Source organism: Camelus bactrianus, chromosome 8, assembly GCF_048773025.1.
Source record: "Camelus bactrianus isolate YW-2024 breed Bactrian camel chromosome 8, ASM4877302v1, whole genome shotgun sequence".
Classification (NCBI taxonomy): domain Eukaryota; kingdom Metazoa; phylum Chordata; class Mammalia; order Artiodactyla; family Camelidae; genus Camelus; species Camelus bactrianus.
This window is the reverse complement of record NC_133546.1, coordinates 47,780,534-47,803,049: the sequence shown is the minus strand read 5'-3', so window position 1 is coordinate 47,803,049 and position 22,516 is coordinate 47,780,534. Positions and strand designations below refer to the sequence as shown.

The following is a 22,516-nucleotide window of genomic DNA, read 5'->3' as shown; positions in this document are numbered from 1 at the left end:
TTGAATGAAGTGTGAAAGTCTGGCTGGGTGAGCAGAGGCAGCTCCACAAAAGCCCTTCTAACACTCTGTCCTTCCTGTTGCTGAGGATTCTGAGCAAAGGATCAAAGGTGGGGCTTCCAACACAGGCAGATTTGCAGATTCTCAAACCCCCCAGCCACAGTTTTAGAGTATTTATACTTTTTTCTAATCTTTTCTGAATATTTAAATTAGGTTTATTCACATTAAATTTTGGAGTTGAACTAGACATATCCTTGGCAAAATATAGAGAAGTTGAGGGTCCAGATGTAGGCAGCATGTACACAGGGATTTTCACTTGTACCCTAGATGGTTTTCTTTTTTAATTTTTTTCTTTTTTTAATTGAAGTACAGTTGATTTACAACTATATATAATACACACACACATATATAAATTGTGTTAGTTTCAGGTGGACAGCAGAATGATTCAATTATATCTATCTATTCTTTTTCATATTCTTTGCCATTGTAAGTTGTAACAAGATATTGAATATAGTTCCTTGTGCTATACAGTAGGACCCTGTTGTTTCCTAGATGATTTTCTGTTTGAGATTCAATTTCGGAATTGCCCACTACCTTAACTAGGATCAAAGGGTATATTCTCTGTTAAAAATATGTTTGTATGCATATTAATGTTTATATTTACATACATATGTGTACAAATGAAGGCAGCTGGAGGCAAGGAGGACCCTAGGCACCATCCATTACTTAACGCAGCAAACTCGACTCACAGATGATTTTTAAACGTGTAAGAATGTAGGCTGTGTTTATCAGTAAAGCCCGAGTAGATGATTTTACATTGCCTTTTTTCGGGACATTAACCAAGGGAAATGATGAAGCTTTCTCTCAGGTCTTAATAAGGCCACAGTGTTTTATGTCAATTTCTACATGAAGACCTAGAACCACCTGCCTTGGGGCATTCAACAGCAGAACTGTGGCAGCTGGTCAGAGAAGCAGGCGGGTGCTCAGATGCTCAGAGCATCACAGAATTGGAAAACCTGGCTTAAGCACCAGTTTTGCCGTGTGACTTGGGGCAACTCCTCTAACTTCCCTACACCACAGACTCCTCATCCAGAAAACTGAGACCATGAGAGTGATCTCCAAGGATGGTTTTCCTCTGAAGAAATGAGATGATGCACAGAGAATGCCAGCACGGAGGCTGGCGTATTGTGTGCACTCCCCTACGCTATGTGTTCAAGTACCAGCTGAACATCCCCTCTGCCTGTGCTTCACTTTTGACTGAGCTCCCAAGAGCAAGAACAAGAAAAGAAGCTTCTACAGACGAGATGGGACTTGACTGAATACTTAAAAATGTGTTGAATTTCAGAGAACGGAGTAAAGGAAATAAGCAGTGTCGGGATGGAGCCCCGAGGAAGGAGAGCCAGGCAGAGGCAAGCCTGACAAGGCTTGTATTTAGGAGGTGAGCCTGGGCGGCGAGGAGTATTTGGGGTGGGGACTCGGGGTGGTGAGGCGGCACCTTCGCAGGCTGGATGAAGGTGCCACCAAGAGCTGGTTGAGGAGCTCACACCTGACACCGACAAGGACCAGGACGCCGCGTGTGTCCCTGTTCAGTGTCCTCACCATGCCTCCCACTTGATGTATTTCACCATCATGCTTATCACTATGATGACATCTCTAATCTACTTCTTACTGGGAATGAACAGAGAAAGATCGAGCCCACTTCACAAACCCAGGTCAGAGGATACTGAATCCAAATCAAAAGATTATACTTACGGGAAAATTTTCTTCCCTTCCCACAGACCAATGATAGGCCAGGAATGGCTTTCCCACCAGGGAGATAATGAACATCCACAGTGCCTGGTACTCCCGCCGTCAGCCAGTGACCATCAGTGTATCTCCAGGCAGAGGCAGAGGCAGGGGAGAGACTTCTCTCCTTCTGCCCTGAAGAGGGAGCAGAGCAGGAAGCCAAAGAACACGCGTCTAGCTGGCAACCTACATAAGATGTACCCTGGGGCTTAGGGGAGACACCGTCACAGAAAAGCAGGAGGAAGATCACCCCTAACTCTCTCCCGTCAAGCCTTCTCAATGCAGAGAAAACATGAACAATTATCAGACTTCCAGACACCCTCCCAATCCTATGAATTATTTAACTTCACCTATGAAGGCAGAAATCCACAGACAGACCCAGGAATGGATGTGCCCTGCTAAGAAAGAGCCGTAGAGAAAGTCTGCTTTGGGCACTGAAGCTGCTCTCCAGGTTCACCGTACAAGAAGCGGAAGTCCTGGGCGAGAGCTTCCAAAATAAATCTGTGAATATTCTTTTGATTTTGAATTAGAAGCAATGTAATATCAGCATTAGCATTAATGCCAATCCCTGAGTAATATCTTGGGGAAGTCCAGCAGAGATAACAAAAGCAAAAACATAAATACTCATGCTTTTTACTTCTGAACATACTTTAAATGGAGTTTCAAGCTGCCACATGGTGACCAATATTTAAGACTTACATAAAACTCCTCTGTATACTTTAATACATTAAAATATAAATGTATATATGTATGTATAATATATATATGATCTAAATAAATGGATAAGGCAATGAGAATCTCCATTACAATGCAACAAGGAGAATGGAAGTGAATATTAAAATAAATCATAACAATATTGTAAGTCATTAAAAAATGAATTTATGGGTCCTCATGTCTTCCCTTTTACACACAGAGTCTTTTTATTATTTAATAGGCTCCATAAAAGTCCACAATGTACTCACTAGATCCTGACGTGATGTGAAAACATACTTCTACAGGTAAGGAAGCTTAGGGATTTAGAGGCTTTTTAGTCTAATCTGTTTATTTTAAAGGTGCAAAATCCCAACCTAGCTACAGAGAGAGCAAGTACCTTAGCCTCATGACAGGACGTGCAGGGTTAGCACGGCTCTGGAGCTCTGCGCTCTAGTCTTGGCTCTGTCAGCTAGTGATGGATGGTGTGACCTTTGTTAAAACACTCAGCAGACCGAGTTTTAGTTTCTTCACCTTTAAAATGAGAGGGTTCAAACAGATGAACCCTAACATATGTGCAATTTGTCCAGAGCCCAAAACCGAATTAGTGGAAAAATATACCACAAAGGAAGAAGCAAAAGAGACAGGTATGAAATTGAGGACCTAACATCTCCCCAGAGGCTGATTCGTGCCCTGCTTCCATCCCAAAGGGCAGGCCCCTCATGGATCGCCGGTGTCCACGTCCTCGGCAGGGACAGTGCAGGGGGATGGCTGGGAGTTGGTTAACCCAGGAGTGAAGAAAGAAGACTCTGGCCCAGAACATAACACCTGCAGAGCCGTCGGGACACTGCTTACCTAGCTTCCTCATCATGCCAGAGGTAACGTCTCAGTTCATCCTGATTTTAATGCTCAGCCTCATATACCCTTGTATCACTTCTGCTACAGTCAGGACAAGGGTTCAGGAATGGCAAATACTCATGTCCTAGAAGCAGTATTAAATGTCTTTCTTTATGGGAGAGAAGAGCATCTTTAAAAGGTACTTCTATCTTTGTAGTGTGCAGCTTCTACTGTCCACAGTGATAATATTTGAAAATTCAACTTCTTTTGAGTCTCAGTTTTTCCAATGAGACCCTAAGATTTAGGTACCTGGCCACCAGGTTGTATCTGGGTTCCTTGGTCTCAGGGTCCACACCAACAAGTTTTGCTGAAGGCCTGCTTTGTCCTATGTGGCAGATTGCCAGCTGTCCCCCAATATCCATTCCTCCCATTTCCTTGATAACAAGGCCCTAATTTTTAGCTGGCACATTTTTTTCTGAGAATAAAATTACATCTCTAAACCTTCTTGTGCAGACATAATACATGCCACTTTCTGGCAAACATCCTTGTAAGACATCCTCCCCCTTCCCTATTTTTCCCTACTGCTGCCTTCATGCTAGCTGGAAAGTGGATATAATGGCTGGAACCCCTGCAGCCTTCTAGGACCACGAAGTCATACTGGGAACAGAAGCCATATATGGATAAAGAAGCAAGAGAAAAGGAGCTTGGATTCCTTACACCTTGGACATCAAGTCGTTCCTGAACTGATTCCTCCTGCACTTCTTTTTATGTGAGAAGGAAAATTAAACATCTTTCTCTTTAAGCCATAGTCATTTTTGACTTTGTCTCCTGTTGCTCACAGCTGAGCCTAATCTGAACAACACATCTTGAGATTCAGATTCATTTTCAAAAATAGAAATAATGATTAAAATGGCAAAAGATAAGCACCATTAGCACACGTATTATTCACACAGATGATAACTACACTATTGATTCAGTTCTAATAAAAAGGAAGTGACTTTCTACTTTGTTTTCATAGGATAATGAAATATAACATTCTTTTCCCAGGACAGTTTTCTACCAAGGAGCTGGAGCTAGATGCCAGCTGTGAGTAACCTGAAATCTACCCGCTCCAGCATCACCAAAGCTCAGCAACCCACAGCTTTTATGGATCTCACAAGCATGACTATTAGAACAATGTAAACAAAATTTGAACCTATCTAAGTGACTTTACTACCTAAAACAGCAAATTCAGCATCATCTGTAGATAACTGAAATATTAAAAATTTTGTATATACAAAGGATGAACAAATCTCTAGTGACTACTGCTGTCACCTACGGCACTGAGTTTATGCACAGCCTGACCTGTCACAGTTATGGCCTCGACTACTATGACATTGTTAAAGAACAATAAACCTAGCTGGCAGTCTGGAAGTGAATCTAAGCCACCCAAATTAAAACACCTGTTTAACTCATTAATATCGCAGCAAGATAAACAGCAAATTCTCATGATGCCAAGTCACGGCCATGTCCCCAGGATGCGATGGGGACTCTTTTCCTGGCTGCCCTCCCCATGCTGTCAGCCACCAGGCCTGGGGGCTGCTCTCCGGGGCCCCAACTCAATGCAGACCCCATTTCCTTAGGACAAAGTTCAGAGAAACTCTGAGCTGTTATCCACCTTGTCACAAGGGAGCCCTGCAGGAGGCTCAGAAAATCTCCCCAGGTCTGTCTTACAGGGACCGGCTGCTCACTGCTCAGGCCACCTTGTGATTTTTACTGTAAGTGGGTTACTTATTCTCAGATTGCTGCAAAGCACTGTCTTTTTTTAAAACACGGAAGAGGATTTATTTACAGTGGAATGGCGACTGCAGCCACCACACACTTGGATGCTGGAGCCTATTTCTCTGTTACAAGATAGCAAGAAAACAGACTCTTCCTTATCATCTTTTACAGTCAAATTATTTTAACGCAGCTGCTATCGAAGGAGGAAAGAACACAAACATGTGCTCTCTGAACATGAATATTATGGTCTCAACCTAGAAAGCCTGAAGAACAAAGAGAATTCTAAAGAAAGGCAGGAATCTGTTTATGCAAGAATATGTCACTGTGAAGCACAATATAAAAAGAAAATCATCAAGAACAACTGATTCAATTTAAAACAATTTCCTAATCATATGCAAGCACCATGGCCTCTCAACAGGTTCTTTTTAAAAACACTCTTCACTCGCATGTTCTGAATATTTCTGACCTATTCTGAGCCGTGAGAGCACAGCGCCAGAGAAAAACATCTTTGCTAGTTTCAGCAGTCCACTCTCCACGGATGCAGACGAGTCAATATTCAAAACTGCACATGCCACGCACTCAGCACAGAGGTTAACGAGGATGAAAACACTAATTAGTGTTCTGAGGACATGTTCTCTGAGTGGCAAAGCCCGTATACCAGCAACTACAAATTATGTAGCTCCAAGGTTAGAAAAATCTAGACTAAATTAAAGGGAAAAAAAAAAACCCCACTCTTTCTACCCCAAGGCATCTTACCTTGGTAAACCCAAAGAATCATCTAATTTTAACATTTCTGGTCAGCTACAAAGCAAACCACCTTTGGGACATTCTTGATGTTTCACACGCATCACTGTAAGTAAACCTCAGAAGAGTAAAATTCCTCAGTATCAGAGAACAGGAATTAGGATAATACAATCTGTGTTAAATATTTGTAATTCTTACTATTTTGTACTCAATTTGCTTGCCCCATAAAACTTTATCTCCCTTCTAATGTATTCTTTTATAAAGTGTGGAAACTGTTATTAATGGATTTATTCAGAGTACACTCTGTTCCCTGTTCCCTTTCAGGTCTATAAATTTTGTCTTTCATTTGTGGAGGACAAAAGCCAATCTTTCAGCTGGCTGAACAAAATCGAGATACTGAGAAACCAAAAGGTGCATTTTTGCTACACTACATCCTCTATCACGCCACGGTCACCCACAGTGCAAACACTACTCCACTCGTGAAAGACAGCTGCCCAAGGCAACCCAACGGCATAGGACGCTGAAGGCATGAGGCCTCTCTTCTTGAATATACTGAGAAATTACGAAATTACACTGTAATGAAAGGGCAGGGGCAGTCTCTGAATGAGGGTTGCGGTAAAATTGTTCAGGAGTCCTGCTGAGGACCTCGGAATTTCAAAAGCACCCATGCCTCCAAGCCCTACCCATCCAGTTTCCACCTCTCCTGTGAAGACTCCCTCCCTCCCAGCCCGGGCCAGGACACTGCAGTGCTGACGGGAGCGTTCACCTTTCCCTTGATCACTGGGAAAACATCCTTAGGGTATCTGACCTTTCAGATCTCTGTGTCTCAACTTCTCAGTCCAACTGTAAATTTCCCAGGGCCAGCGCCTGTGTCTGGAATTTCTCTGTATTCAAACAAACAGTACCACCTGGCATTGAATGTCATGGCATAGATATCTGCTCACAGACTACATTTAACTACCATTTTCCTTTTGTTTAAAATGAAACAGATCACTGATTATAAATATAGACAGACTTTTCAGGTAAATCACTTATCACCTAACCTGCTTTTATAAACGTAATTTCTAATGCTCAGTATTTCAATTTCTTTTTAAAGACACAGCACAGAGGTTGTAATCAATATTATGTGGTCCTGCCATTCACAATTAAAGGAAGAAAAACATTAGTCAATTGCAGATTTGATAAACCATATTAAAAAGAAATTCTTATGTGTACCCCAGACTGGAAGAGAAAGTTTTTCTAGGATCTGATTTTTGAAATTATATTTCTGATACAGATCCATTTTCTACCCACAGCTGTAGTCAGGAATAGATAAAACCACACAGCTTGATCTGAGTCTCAGCAAAATACGATACCTCTCGCCCGCCATTCAAGATGCTCTGGGTCCTGACTGAAAGTCTGTCATACAAAGAACAGAGCAGCGCCCTGCAGCCTGTTCAGCTGCACCACCAGGCAGACGTGCATGGTCACAGCCACCACTGATGGCCCTGACCAGCCGTGCAGGGCAATCTGTGCTGCAGTATTTGCTTCAAAATGGGAACATGTCTCATGGAGTGTAAGAAGGAAGGACAAGCAGCCCAGGGAATTTTCTTTTTAAATCACATACAGAATAAATATAAATGCCAAGGTCAAGTGAAGTCAAAAGCTGTATTATCCTAAAGTAGCTGAAAACAAAAACAAAGTATCTCCCCCCTCGCCTCAAATGCTGTGGTTTCTTTAACACACCATGAGGACTTTTCTCCACTCGTGCACAAATCCCTCTCTAGGGCCTGCTTTTACAGCGGCATGTCACACTGGCAACACCAGTGAGAGCCTGATCCAAACGTGAGGACATCTGTCACGCTCACGTTCCCTGTCAGAGCTCTGCTGTGTGCACTTGAGCTAAACCACCGCCAAGTGTTGTGACATCACACTACCTTCCAAAGGCACCTTTCCACAATGAAATAATTCTACTTTAATAACTCAGTGCAATATGCACGATGTGAATAATCAATAGATGTAAAATCTTCTCCTGGCATTATACCAGAAGAGCTATCTGCACTTTCCCCACAGGCACAGCTCCATCTTCTAAAACGTGGGAAAGAGGAGTAAGGCAGTAAGATCTGGAAAACCAGTGTGTTCTTGTCCAGTTACTTACTTACTATCTTTTTAATTATTTACCACAAAGCTTTTAATCTTTCCCCCCTGTTGGAGCAACACAAATAAAAGGCTGTACACATTTCAGTAGCTCAAGAAGGCCAAATGTTACAGTTGATAGGGACATATTTTCTACACATGGAGAATAAAGAAAACAGCAAAGAATGACAGCCTAAAAGAGATTTTAAAAGTCTAATGCAGGACTAGGGTGAATTAATGAACCATATAAGCACGAGACAGAGGTTGCTGGCCCCTAAAGGATACCTCTCTACGCAATGACTCACCTGGAAAACGAAAGAAGCCACAATAGCTATGGAAGACTGAAAGTCTGTTGTACTTATTTCTAACACTGACTGAAAAAAAAAAACCTGACTGTATTCTATGTGCCAGACCCTTAATATGGGCACACCTTGGGGATACTGCGGGTTTGGTTCAGCACCACGACAATAAAGCAAATAACATAATGAAGCGAGTTACATGAAATTTTTTGGTTTCCAAGTACATAGAAAAGCTATGTTTACACTATACTGCAATCTAGTAAGTGTGCATTAGCAATTATGTCTAAAAAAACCAGTGTATACACCTTAACTGAAAAATATTTTATCACTAAAGAAAAGCTAACCATCAACGGGGGACGGTACAGCTCAGCGGCAGAGTGCATGCTCAGCACGTACAAGGTCCTGGGTTCAATCCCCAGTATAGCCATTTAAATAATTAAATAAATAAAAAACCCCAATTACCTCCCCGTAAGCCAAAAAAAAAAAAAAAAAAAAAAGCTAACCAACCATCATCTAAGCCTTCAGTGAATCTTAATCTTTTTGCAACAGTAACATCAAACTTCACCGACCACAGATCATAACAAATATGATAATGAAAAACTTTGAAAATTTGCAAGAATTATCAAAACGTGACACAGAGACGTGAGGTGAACAAGTGCTGTTGGGAAAATGGCACCGACAGAGCTTGTAGATGCAGGGTTGCCACAAACCTTCACTGTGTCAGAAATGCAGTGTCTGCAAAGCGCAATAAAGCAAAGCACAATCCAGAAGGTGTGCCTGTGCACAGCATCTCACACAACCCTGCAGGGATCCTCCCGTGTGGGTACTATCTCTGCTTACGCTGAGAAAAACTGTGCTGGGAAGCTTATGTGACTTCCCTGCGTCATCCCAGCGAGCACATGCAGACTTCAGCCCGACAGAGCTCCGTGACAAAGGCCCTGTGCGTCTACTGAGAATACTATGATTTCATAAATACTATTTTTATTGACCAAGGATCAGCAAATGTTTTCTTAGGGGGCCATGCACTGAGTATTTTAGCCTCTGCGGGCCGTGCGGTCTCTGCACCTGTTAAAGCGCTAGGACAGCCTAGACAACCTGGTAACCAGCAGGCGCGCTGACCTGACGTGGAAGAGGGGTTCCAGAAGGCTCCCCGACAGGTGGAGCACAGTCCACCACGCTGAAACAACGCTCGAGCTCCACAGAAACATCCTCGGGAGCAGCCAGTGCTCTTTGTTCTAACTTTGCTTCACAAGCATTCAGATTCCCAGTCGGTGGTCTGTGTTGGTCCAGCCCCCAGGTGGGAGGTCCCTGATAAACACCTGGGGCCTGACAGGTGACCTCTCACTGCGAAGGAGCCGAGTCATTCTGCATCATGGATCAACAAGTGATGCGGCTTCTGGGAGTCGCAGTACAAAAATGCAGATTCTTAACCCGAAAGGATGGTGACCAGAGCCAAGCCTGTGGTGCCGTGACAATTACGCACTTAATTCACCCATTCCAATATTCCATGGAGTGCTGACCAGTGCCAGGCACAAAGACCGATGAACTTCAGACTGAAAAGACAGGCTCAAAGCACTTGAGTAAGTACTTTATGTAGGGCAAGTCTATGTTGTCATTTATGACACCACAAGACCTCGAAACAACCCACTTTTAAGCAAAAGCAGACAAACTGTGTTGCTCTGATCCCCCAGACAAGGGACGCTGGCTTCCTGTCAAGGGTAGCAGCTATGGACGCAGACCCTGGTAAGCTCTAGGAGGGCAGGGACCATGCAGGTTCGATGCCCAGAAACAGCAGGAGTTTCCAAAATATCCGTTGTCCGAATCACTGTGCGTTACCTCCACTGCTCCTAACCAATGGGGGTGTGAACGGCCTGGCCTGGAAGTCAGACTCTCTAACTCTGCCATCACCAAGATTAAAGGCTCCGTACCTGGATCGTCTGGTAATCGGAAGCATCGATTCCCTTCACGGTCACCTCTCGGAAGACTCTTGGCTCCAGTTCCTCTTTGGTAAGATCACAGTGATAAATGATACCTAGAAGGAAGTGGAAGTCTTAGTTTAGTCCACAAAGTCACTGGATACAAGAGGGGGCAAGGATCACACAGCACAGCAGGCTGCCATGGGGAGCAAGGGAGGAGCGTTAGTGAGGGACAAGACCACTGCAGGAGGAGAGCTCAGAATGGCCTGGCGTGTGGGGGGCTTATGCATGCAGCCAGGCTTCGTCACTGCTGTGGGTGCGGCCTGCCTTGTACAATAGCCGCCTGCCTATACATCTGGGAAGATTCTAATGTATTCCATGAGTATGAGGCGAGGTAAAACCTCACTGCAAAAACTTAATAAGTCTTCCCCAAGCCAGGTCACACAGCAGCGCAGGTCAAAGACGATGGGAAACGTCATGGAGGGCTATTTTACCTGAGATGTGATTAAGATGGAAAACTCGAATGACTTGCCCAAAGCCGACAGCCATTCAGGGCTCTCTAGATGGGAACTCTGGGGCTCCTGCTACCTGACACCCACTCATCTGTGGATGCACACGTGGACAGCAATCAGGCGCCAAAGACAGCCTCTTAGGGTAGCCTTTTAGAATTGCCTTTAAAACTTTGATTAGCCCAGTAACTGCACAACATAAACTACTGAACACACACGAAAAAATTTTAGCTCACTTAACCACTGATTAAGATTCCATTTCCTTAATTTAATGCTACTATACTCTAATACTTAAGAACTACATCAAAGAAATGGTAAGTAAGACAAATCAGTACTGTTTGAAAACAACAACATTGCTATGGCTTATGAAACAGAATTAGTCATGCAGAGTGGCTGGTGTGGAAACAGCCCTCCCACATAGTACTTTAAACATTTGCTGTCAAGTATATGAAAAAGCGGTTTAGAGATCCTGATACTTGCTGGAAAGCCAGAAACCAAGCGGTACTCCCGTAGGGTACGTTCACAATGACGGATCATGTGTTAACATGGTGCCCTGTGCTCTTTCCTCTGTGTGTGCGTGTGAGTCAGTGGCGGCTGAGAAACTGCACTCTGATCCCCCGGCAGAGGATAACTCGTTTAGGCTTGCTAACAACATGACTGCTCATGCTCATGAACATTATCTCAATTCTCATGCTTACAAATTATTTTAAGGTCTGTAATAAGGAGTGTGACTAACAGTGACAGTGGGGAGATGTGTAACATGACCCAAGTACCGGTTTTCTTAGTTTAAGTCATACTTGGGTATTTGTTGGAATATATCTTTATTATAGAAAATACTCCTAGACTACACTCTGGGCATTCATTCTAAATTACCAGATATGCTCAATACTGTACCTGCCTGGACAAATGTAACCTCGAGGACAAAGGCTATCTTCACATACATGTCAATTTTTTGGAGAGCTTCTTAATCAGTACCTGCCCCTCTTCCTCAAAACACAAAAAAGCATCTGCACAAGGTCCTGGGTTCAATCTCCAGTACCTTATCTAAAAATAAATACATAAACCTAATTACACACCCCCAACCCCCCAAAAAACAAACAAAAAACCCCAAAAAGCATCTGAACCCTTGGAAAAAACTCTAAACAATCAAAGTACAACAAAAAGAGACTGCAGACCAAGCACGTGCCATTTGAGCGCTGGACTCACCCTGGCCATCACTGTGACCTGTACTCCAGTGAATGACAAAGGACCAAGGAGCCAGGATTCCCAGCTCCGACCAGTTACTGCATGAGTGATCTGGGACAAATCAACTAAATACTAGAATGCAACTGTCCCAGTGAAAGACAATGGGTAGGAAACATACTCTAACTGCCTATTTAAGCTAGAAAAACTGACATCAAAGCCTCTAACAACAGAACGAAATAAGTATACAACACAGGCTGGCTACCGTTCAGCGAAAGGGTGCCAAGTGCCTGACCTGTATTCTTCAGTTTTGAGCAGAAGTGGCACTTCGGGGGAAGCTGGGTTAAACCCAAAAGCACCCGTACGTAATATATTTGATCAATACTTTCTATTTTCAATTCATCTGGGTCAGCGCAGGTTAGCCCACTACACTCACACTGTAAAGTGAATCCCTATAGTCTAATGATGCTCTGGGTCCTGTCTGAATTGGCTGGTAAGTACAAGGAAGAGGTTACGGCTGGAGAAAACATGAAATCAGAGAAGACTGGTTAGGTGATCTCAGGGAAATAATTTCCAAGTCTAAAAGCAAAAGAGAACGGGATTATGGAAGTTCCTTAGAGCCAGATAAGGTGTCCGGACTTGAGGAGATGGGTCTCCTGATGGAAACAGCGCCTTCACACAGCTATTTCAGCAGGAGGAAGGAGGCAGGGACGAGCGGCTGATACGCTTGCTATCCTTGGAAGTAAATGGAAGGAAGTCAAAGAGATGGGAGTTAGGAAGAAGAGACAACTCTAGGACAAACTGCAAAAGAATCATCAGAGGAATCTAAAAAATTGGATATGCAAAGAGAAGACAAAGAACTTTGTAAATATGATCCAGTAAGATGCCATTTCATCTGATTATAGATTGGGTTTTAAGTTTATTAAAAGGAAAAAACACAAACAAAAACTAAAACAAGCCTCTTAAAAATTTTTTGCCCTCCTTGGTTAGTTACCCAAAGGTGTTGAAAACATGACCAAAAACCTGCACACGGACGTTTATAGCAACTTTATTCACGACTGCCAAAACTTGGAAGCAACCAAGATGTCCTTCAGTAGGTGAACGTGTAAATAAACTGTGGGACATACAGACAATGAAGTATTATTCAGTGCTACAAAGATACAAGCTACCGAGCCATGGAACAACCTTAAATGCGTATTACTAAGCGAAGGAGCCAATCTGAAAAGGCTACAGACTCTATGATTCTAACTATATGACCTTCTGGAAAAGGCAAAGCTATGGAGACAATAAGAAGATGAGTGGTTGCCAGGAGGGAAGGAAGGGATGAAAAGGGCAGAGCACACAGGCTTTTCAGGGCAGTGAACACACTGCATGATACTACGATGATGGATATAGGTCATCGTACATTTGTCTAAACTCACAGAATGTACACCACCAAGAGGGAATCCTAAGGTAAGTTATGGACTTTAGGCAATTAAGTGTCAATGCAAGGTCATTAGTTGTACCAAATGTACCACTGTAGCAGGGGATGTTGATAACAGGGGAGGCGGCGCATGTGTGGGGGGCAGGGAGTATACAGGAACTCTCTGTACCCTCCCTTCAATTTTGCTGTGAACCTAAAACTGCTCTAAAAAAGAGATAAAAATTTAAAACATGTTTTGCCTTTCCCAAAGATTCTGAGCAAGGTTCTCTGATTTCTGCCCCCTGCTTCTCAGAGCCATGCAACTGGGACTGCTGGACTGGATCATTACAACGCACGCCCGTCTGGAGTGAGCCTTTGACACGCCTCTGAAGTTCCAGGAGTACAGACTCAGTTGGCTTAAACACTAAGTGATTTGAGCCACAGGGAATAAGTGCATCATGCTCCAAACCGCCGGGCTGCCTGTTTTCTTCCAAGTGTAACTCAAGATACAAAAGTCCTAAATGGCTTGGCTCAAGACGCGTCCTCACCCTGTACCTCAACGGGAAACAAAGTCAGCTGGTGTGTGCCAGCCTGACATACCCCATGTCCACAGCAGCTGGCGCTGCAGGGATGCTTGGTCCTGCAGCCTTACTTGCAAGGTAGTGTCTCTGTTGTTTCCTGCAGCAGTGGACAGCGAACCTTCAGAGACCAGTGCAAGCCAGCCTGTGGCTGATGTGCATGTGTGTATGAACAGTGACCATTCCTGCTTTCAAGGGATCTAGTTTAATTATCAGATGGCCATTTTTACATTTGGACCAGAAGATCTGAGTCTGGAAGCCCTATTCTCTGGTTTTTGATGTCAAATTACACTAAGGAGAGAAAGGAAAAGCTGGAGGCAAAAATGAGTAAGAAAAGATGAAGGAGAAGAACAAAGCACTACAGTAACAGATTAAAGCCTGTTCGGGAGCTGCCTATTGGTACAGAACTAAGAAAACACTTCTCTTTCCAGGCTTCACAGCCACAGTCTTAGGTAACATTTCATCACTTGGCACAGAACCCATCATTTTGCACTAGGACAACGGGCCCCTTCATCCCTGGGTGATGAACAACTTGTCCCTGAAGTAAACAGCCACATGGGGTCACTGCAGGTGGTTTACAGGTCTTGAGGGACTCCAGCTTTTATGAAGGGCAGGCGAGTCAGCCCTATTCTGTTCTCCCTGCTGCCCTTTACCCATTTAAATCGATGAAAAGCTATGAGGCTTTCCCAAGCACAGTTATAAGACCAGTGTAACTTGAGGAAATAAAGAGAAACCTGCAGCAGTGGGTTGAGAACGGTCATCTGGAGGAAAGCCATTTTTCTTGGCTCCTGGTCACAAATACCACTGTCCCCCAGGCACCGGGGGAGGAGGGATGAGGCACAGGACACTCTGGTGTGGGGGCCTTGACTTGTCAGTCCTGGACTCCTGGCCCTGGGCATGGTGTCCACATCCTTGTGGGCACTCTCCCAGCCCCCTGAGACTCGCTGAAAGGTGAGAGGGCAAGGAAGCTTGTGAGGTGCTGCAGGTGTACCATCAGACCTACGCACAGAACATCACTCTTTTGGTTGTAATAACCTGACAGCAACCTGTCATGAGGATAATATTCCTTATAGACTGCCTGCTCTGTGACTCCGAGGCGCAAAAAGAAAAAAAGTGGACCAGCCATCACTGTCATCTGCCAAACTCCAGGGGATGAGGCCTCTCCTGCACCTGCCCAGCTCTCCCCAAGTCTGCTTTATTTGCTGAGGCCCAAACTACTGCAACCGAACAGTGTAGGACAGAGAGGAGGAGGAGCTCGAAAGATGAGCAAGGAATGTGCAGGCATTCTTTCAGCCAGACCGCGTTCAGGACAGGGTCTGCCCGGTCAACTGCAAACTGCCAGTTGAGCCAGGCTCCTGGGACAAATCCACGCATGTGTTACGACTTCGGCTATAACGGGAACAGTGCAGCCGAGTGGGGAAGTGGGAAAAAAACAAAACAAGCAAAGTAAGTGCGACCAACTTAAAAAAAAAAAAAAAGTTATAAAGAGAGCTATGTTTACTTTGGGGAAAATTAACTCAAACTGTAAAATTGCAATTTACAAGTGTTTTTTCCCTTTTCTACCAGAACCACGTAACGAGTGTATTTTTCTTCTATATGTTGTAAGACTGAACTCTGAGAATTATATGGTAATCCAGTTTAACGAAAGCGTAATTTATTCTCAGTTTTAAAACAGCTTTCTAATGTCAGACGGGCCTGTGGATTTTTATTTCACGCTGCTGGTTATCTGCACCGCATCTGCCCTGGTGTGTGCAGACCAAAGCCTGAACCTGTGGTTCTACCTGCTCATACTAATTTTTCAAAATCAACCTAAAACCCCAGACCGTCCTGTCTCTGGAAAAGAGACTCAGGATATAAAATTAATGACAGTGCAGTTTTAGGTGCTCACATTTCCTTTTGTTCTGAGTGCCTGTTTTACTGTTTTAGTCCCACTAAGGAATTCCAGCTGTAATACAGCATATGTGATTTTCAATAATGTAGGCATTATATTTCCACTACTCAAAAGAAACGCACACATTAGTCTGATTTTGACACTGGACAACGTTGGTGAAAAGACTCACCTGGAGATAAGAAGGAAGTAAACTGATAGAAGATTTCAGTGTCCTTCTTCTGACCGCTGTAGCCCACGACGCTGCCCACCTCCAGCGGGAAGGTCTTGAGGAGAGCACTGGTGGCCAGGTCGTGCAGCTGCAGGACGTTCTTCACGTCGTGGAGGTAGCATAACACCAAAAAGTTGGACCTGACGCAAGCTACCCACTCTGAAACGATAAGCACAGATAAAACCTGATGTAGTTTTGAAAATTAGCCAAAAACACACTCATCTCACTGAACGACAGTTCATGAGCTTGACACTGTGCTCTGCAGCAGGGGGACTGCAAAGTGATTTTATAACTGATTTTAACCACTATCGAGTTTTCACATACTCCTTTAGTAAATCATTGTCACCGTCATGCCCAGAGGAAACAAAATCTTCTCCACCTGGGGCCAGGAGCTTTTGACGATCTAGATAATGTGTGCAATACAAATTACCCCGCTTACCTATTTTATGCTTACCTAGTATTTATGACAGGAGGTGTAAGAAGGAAAACAACAAAACCAAATCATGATCCGTGTCTGTCAGGGTTGTTTACTGGACAAACATGTATTAAACCCTTGCCTGGTATGCGCCAGATGCCCTGCAAGATGCTGGACAGACAAGCAAGAAGATGACATCACTCTGCCCTTGAGACACAGTCACACGAAAATGTGAGTAGTAACGTGGAAACAAAGGTGAGTGAGTGGGTGGTTGGGCCCCAAATCAGTGGAAGCCCTTGAGCAAGTGCTGAATGACGTCCCAGGGCTAAGGGTGTGTGTGTGGGGGTGCCTGGGTGGTCGCAGGGACAGGGCAGTTCTCTGGGGATTGAGGAGGAGACTCAGAGTGAAGGCCACAGCTGGGACTGAGCAGAGAGAAGGAACACGAACGAGGAATGAACGACAGCAAGAAGGAAGGGAGGGAGACCAGGGAAGAGAACAAGTGAGAGGTCCACTGTCAGGAAGATGAAAAAAGCTGATCTGTCCAGGGCTGGATGAGCCAGCTGAGTCAGAGCTCAGCTGTTACCGACGAGCTACAGCTGGACAGAAGGGCGACACAAACAAAGGTGACTTCAGTGAGGGAAGTGTGCATCTGAGGCAGACTAGAGAACAATGGAGGACAGAGGGAGACCAGGACGGACTGCAGGGAGCCAGGCAGAACACCACGTCGAGCAGGGGATGAAGCCTGGAGGGGGAGGGAAAGATGCGAAAGGCACTTCCCAGAAGGGTCACCAGGATGCAGGGACTGCGGGATGTGGAGGGTAAGGCAGGGAAGTGAGTCCCCCCTGGTTCCCGGGGCTGCAGCTTCAGCAACAGTGCGGGGGGAGCGGGGAGGGAGGAAGGGAGAAAGCAGGAGGGCAGGGGGCACAACGCATGGTCCTACTCTGGACAAACCATTCAGAGGGAGAGCTGCTGTGGTCCATGGAAGCAAGGTCGGGGCTGCAAGCAATGGCCCAAGCCCGGGGAAAAGACAAGCCTTTCCCAGGTTTCTTGGTGGGGGCAGGACAAGGCGCTCCTGACACTGCTTGTTTTTATAACCCAAGAAACCGGGTATTCATGTGTACAACATTACCAGTTACCAACAAGACCCTGGCCAGAGGGAGCACTGCGGGTCACCGGGCCTCGACCTCGCCGGGCTGCGTAGATTACCACGGCAACCTTCCCTCAAGTGAGGCCACCGAGAACTCTTACTTCTGAAAGTAATCTGCTCATTCGTCAACACAGTTTTTTTTTTTTAAAAGAGCCTCAATCAAGGACTATAGTTCATATGGCCTTAACGTTTTAAAGAAAGTATGGGGAAAAAAAACTCAAGTAAATTATTTCTGTCAAAAAATAATCAATCTGCGTTAACTATGAGTACATCAGAATTACAGAACAGACAGAGTGAACAAGAAAAGGACAAGGTGATTTGCGGACTGTCATTAATAAAAGCTCTGACTATACAGCCGTACTTTATGACTCATCTCTGGCTTTTATTCTCAGTAGAGTTCTGTGCTAATGATATACAGCAAATTCAACTGTGCTTCTCTTTGAATTGATGGGTTCTGGTGACTATCGAAGGTTTCCCCTTTCCAGTCTCAAGAACCCACAACCTTTCAGAAGGAGGGTTATAAACATCTATCACCCACCCTAACCAAAAACCCCAAGCATCAATTTGCATTTCATTAGGTCTACAAGTGAGAGAGGATGTCACCTTAGCACATAGGTGGAACTGCGTCTGAGGAGCTTTACAAGGCAGCAAACTCACATGCCTCGGGAAGTATCTGCATCTCTGATGGTTCTCTGTATGAGAACTACCACTCCCACCTGACTTGCACCTGAAAACCACCCAGGGCACTCTTCATGAATACCTCTGCCACCAAGTCTCCTCTGGACCCACCAAGGCACAAGGTCACCTCATGTGGCACTTAAGAAGTACTCACTCAATGTTGGGGGTGACATTCTGTCTCAGTCTGGACAGAAGCCATCAAGCTGCCAAAGTCACTGTGGTTTCCTTCGGTGAAGATGTTAATGGCAAAGGCCAAAAACCTGCTCCATGACCGGTGGGTCCCTCATCCAAATACACGAGGGTCAGAGAGTGAACGGAAAGTTCTGAGGAGACAGCCCCTGTGGTGCTGTAAGTCCCCTCCCCACCGAGGAGAAGCCCTGCCTGTGACAGAGCACTGGATAGGCAGCTGTGTCAGGGTGCGGGTGTGGGTTTTGCAGGAAAGAGCACAGGCAGACAAGGCTGTGTTGGGTCCTGGGGACAGACTGCCCCAGGCATTAGAGACCTCTGTACAAGAGCGGCTGGAGGGGGGCAGCCAGACGCCCAGGGGCAGAGGGGAAGCCCAGGCAAACACCAGGGCAGTGCTTTCCCCAGGGCCAAAGGAGCCGCCCAAATGAGCGCAGGCAGGGGTGCCCCAAGGAAGCATCCCTGAGGTTCTGCCGTAACCACCTGCCCACCTTCCGCTTGACCCACTGGGCAAGGCCAGGCTAAATGTCTGTGGGCAGAGCACGCCACCATGAGCCAGGGAGACAGGGTTCCTTACTTTTCCAGGATATGCACCTGGGTCTGTCTGACTCCAACATCTGTGCTGTAAGTCACACAGGTAAGGGCTGTTTTATCTGAGACGGGGTCGCCGTCAGCAGATCTCACAAGGAGTTAGTTACTCTCCTAATTTTATACCTCATACCTTGCCATTTTGGGATGGCCCTAGATTTTACCCCCATTCAACCCATCAGCAGAAGTTCACCTCCACAAGTCAACTCTCCACTGGCTTAAAGGTACTAGACTCTCCTTTTGCATCAAAAACTGCAGCAAAATTAGTGAGTCTTACTCTAAATCAAATCCAGTTTTCAGGCAATAAATAATTTATAAAGCAGCATATCATTTTTGGGAAATTATAGAGAAAATGAGTAAAAGGGAACTTAAAGGACTCGGAAGCACAAAGGACAGAAAAGTGAGGTTCTCAAGAGGTTAATGGGGCGCAGCGCACACAGCAGTAAGTGCGATGGGTTTCAATTACATCTGACAACAGTCTGTTCTCTTTCTGACAAGAGGACCATAAAACCACCTGAATATCTACAATGGGTAAAATGCAAACCACCAAAGGTGATTCCGAAGCAAAAAGCTAAGGATTCTGAAATCCAAATGGTTAAAAAAAATTAAACGTTAGTGATTATTATCAGACAATAACCACACAAAGACAACTGATACTGAAAAAAAAAAGAAAAAGAAAAAGAAAAAAGACTACTTTTGAAAGTCTGGATTCACACCTCCACGTTTTTTATGAAGACCCTCCCCAGCAATGCACTAACTACAGAGATGTCACACGGTGAAGACTCATTTGCTATCAGACATCTCACGATTAGCGGATGAAGGTTCTTTACTTCGTAACCAGTCACCAGAGGATGACAGATATGCCAGCTTCCCTCCCATACCACAGACAAGGGCACAATTTCCACACAGCGTGTACTCTTACCTAAGACGTCTTTCTCATGCTCAGGAACAAGCACCTTCCACTTGGACTCCTCAGGATCCGTGAAGTCAATGTTGATGAGGCGGTAGTTGGGAGAATGGCGGTTCGTCTTGAATGTGAACACCGTGCCCTCGTTGGTCACGTAGTCGTACTCTCCTTCGAAGTTGTCGATCAGTTTTACCCACTTGAGGATTCCTGGTGAGAGACCAGGGTTTAAAATGGTGTGGCTTGTGTGTAGCGAGGGGATGGCTCTTTTCTGCCCACAGAACACAAAGCAGACATGATATTTTTAAGAGCCAAGGCATGAGAAAGGAGGAGGACAAGTGTGGGTGAATTTTCAGGTTTCCAAAGAACACAAAGCAAGGTTTTCCTGAAAAAACCCGGCAATGAAGGAGAGTGAAGAACTCTCTCAGTCCGCCCGTTCACGTAACCTGGTACGTCCTCTTCTACCTGAGCGGGTCTCAAATCTGAGCACGTCTTTCTGCCTCAGCTGCCATCACTGCCTTCCAGGTCTCCACCATCTCCCCCCCCCGGCCCACGGCAGTGGGGATGACCTCACCCCCTCCTCTCAGGTGACTTTTGGAAACGCCTGCAAACATTACGGTTGTCACAACTTGGAAAGTTGAGAGGAGGGCTACTACCAGCACCTAGTGGGCAGAGGCCAGAGGTGCAGCTTCAACGCACAGGACAGCCCCTTCTACGAAGAATCAGGAGCCCGAATGCCAAAAGTGCGCGGGTGAGAAACCCTGGTCTGCAGCACCGTCCTGCCTGGTCTTCCCACTGCCGCTCTCGACCTTCCTGGCAGCAGCCACCACAACGGCTTAATACCCTACATTGGCCCATGTTGGTTCCCTTCCTAGACATTTCCCCATTGCTCTCTGAATAAAATCCAGATGCTCTCCCATGGTCTCCATGGTCCTGCCCGCTACAGTCCTGCCCACTTAGCCAACCTCAGATGTTCCAACTCTTGCCTTGCTCCCCATCCTCTGGTATCACTTGCCTTTGTTAGGGTCCATAAGACATGTTTCAGGGCCCTGTCGCAGGCCGGTTCCTCTGCCTGGCCCACTCCCAAATGGCAGGACACCTCTTTCTGGCACTCAGATTGTTTCTTCTCAGCACTTCTCTCATGGTATGTACAAGTGACCCTTGAACAACACGGGTCTGACCTGCATGGGTTCACTTATACTCAGGTTTTTTTCAACAGCAAATACTGCATGATCTGCGGTTGGTTGAATCCATAGACGCAGAGAGACCATGTACCCAGGGGGCCGACTACAAGCTACACACAGATTTTTGACTGTGTGGAGGGTTGCTCTAACCCCCACGTTGTTCAAGGGTCAACTGTACTTATTTGCTTATTTATAATTTGTCATTTTTATTCACTGTTTGATACTCAGCACCCAAATCGAGTGGCAGGTACTTCAAAGATGCAAAATAAAATTGGTGTTGAATGCAAGGAGGAACACTTGCTAGTCCTTTCATCCTAAGAACCAGTCTGGAGATGGTCATCACTAAAAGAAATCTTAAATGTGTTCACCATCATCGTCATTTTAAATGGCTCCTAAGTGCCACTTTAAATGTTTAAAAAAACCCATTGGGAAGACATCTGGTTCATAATGTATGAGACATAAATATTCAGAGGAAACCTCAAAAATTTTATAAACAAAAGAGCTCTATGACTTTTCAGTTACTCAAAGGCAATGCCAGATCTCAGCTATTCTCCAATTAACCTCCTACTTCCAATTTCACTGTGAAATTGCTACACTAATTTGGATTGTTCATTTATATTCCTGGTGACTTTACATTCATTATCTCATTCATCTCCACGGCATAATATTTTTATATAATTTGTTGTTGAACTAAATTAATCAGGGAAAATATAATCCCACAGTGGAGAGTTTCTCAGCTGGACATAACTGGATTAAACCCCTACCTCCACCACCATCTAGTTGTGTGGCCTTGGGCAATCTCTCTCTCCCTTGCTAACAAGCCTCACTTTCTCAAAATGCAGGTGAGGAAGAGTAAGCAAATGCAAAAACTGTTCTAAAGTGACTACTAATACCTTCTCTACAACAAAAACTCAACAAGTATTATTTTAAAATAAACTATTGGAATTAAAACTAATAAGACAGGCAGTTTAAAAAAATCTATAGCTTTCCTACATGCTAGCAATACCAGTCAGAAAACATGGGGAGGGGTACCTCATTTACATTAGAAGCAAAATGAATGAAATACTTAGGAATTGTACTTAACACGAAACGTGGACTCTCTATGAGGAAAGCTCTAAAATTTTTCTAAGGAATCTTAACCGCAACAATAAACAAAACCTGAATAACCAGCAACACATACATACGTGTTTGCTAACAGAATGAGGGACTTCTGGGCTATGATGCTCTGATAAGCCCCCTCCCCTCTGAAGGCAACGATCATCCTGATCCGACGGTAACCACTTCCTTATTCTGTTCTTTTTTGCCTTAACATGCATCCACAGACACTGCAGTCTAATTCTGCCTCGTTTTTGAACTTCTAATGTTACTATTTTAATAGTAAAATCACTAATTTTATCACTAGTACTTATTTTACTTCAAAATTCATGTGCTGCTTCTTATTTTTATACTGTCTTTTGATATTCCACTTTTTGGGTTGTTGGCAGTCCCACTCTGACACACAAA

The 22,516-nt window shown here is 44.7% G+C and overlaps 1 protein-coding gene and 1 long non-coding RNA gene across 3 annotated transcripts in view; one reads left to right on the top strand and one right to left on the bottom strand.

Moving 5' to 3' along the window:
* Positions 1-22,516, bottom strand: part of PREP (prolyl endopeptidase) — a 117,302-nt gene that overhangs the window by 43,344 nt on the left and 51,442 nt on the right. For both annotated transcript variants that reach the window (XM_074368572.1, XM_074368571.1), the window contains exons 8-10: positions 19,848-20,039; positions 15,876-16,073; positions 10,157-10,260 (exon numbers count right to left, since the gene is read on the bottom strand). In XM_074368572.1, coding sequence (XP_074224673.1) covers positions 10,157-10,260; positions 15,876-16,073; positions 19,848-20,039 — 494 coding nt within the window. The remainder of the gene's footprint in view (positions 1-10,156; positions 10,261-15,875; positions 16,074-19,847; positions 20,040-22,516) is intronic.
* Positions 177-6,132, top strand: LOC141578370 (uncharacterized). The gene is made up of 5 exons (XR_012508684.1): positions 177-1,435; positions 2,717-2,780; positions 3,183-3,350; positions 3,909-4,078; positions 4,357-6,132. It is a non-coding gene; the product is annotated as an uncharacterized LOC141578370 (long non-coding RNA).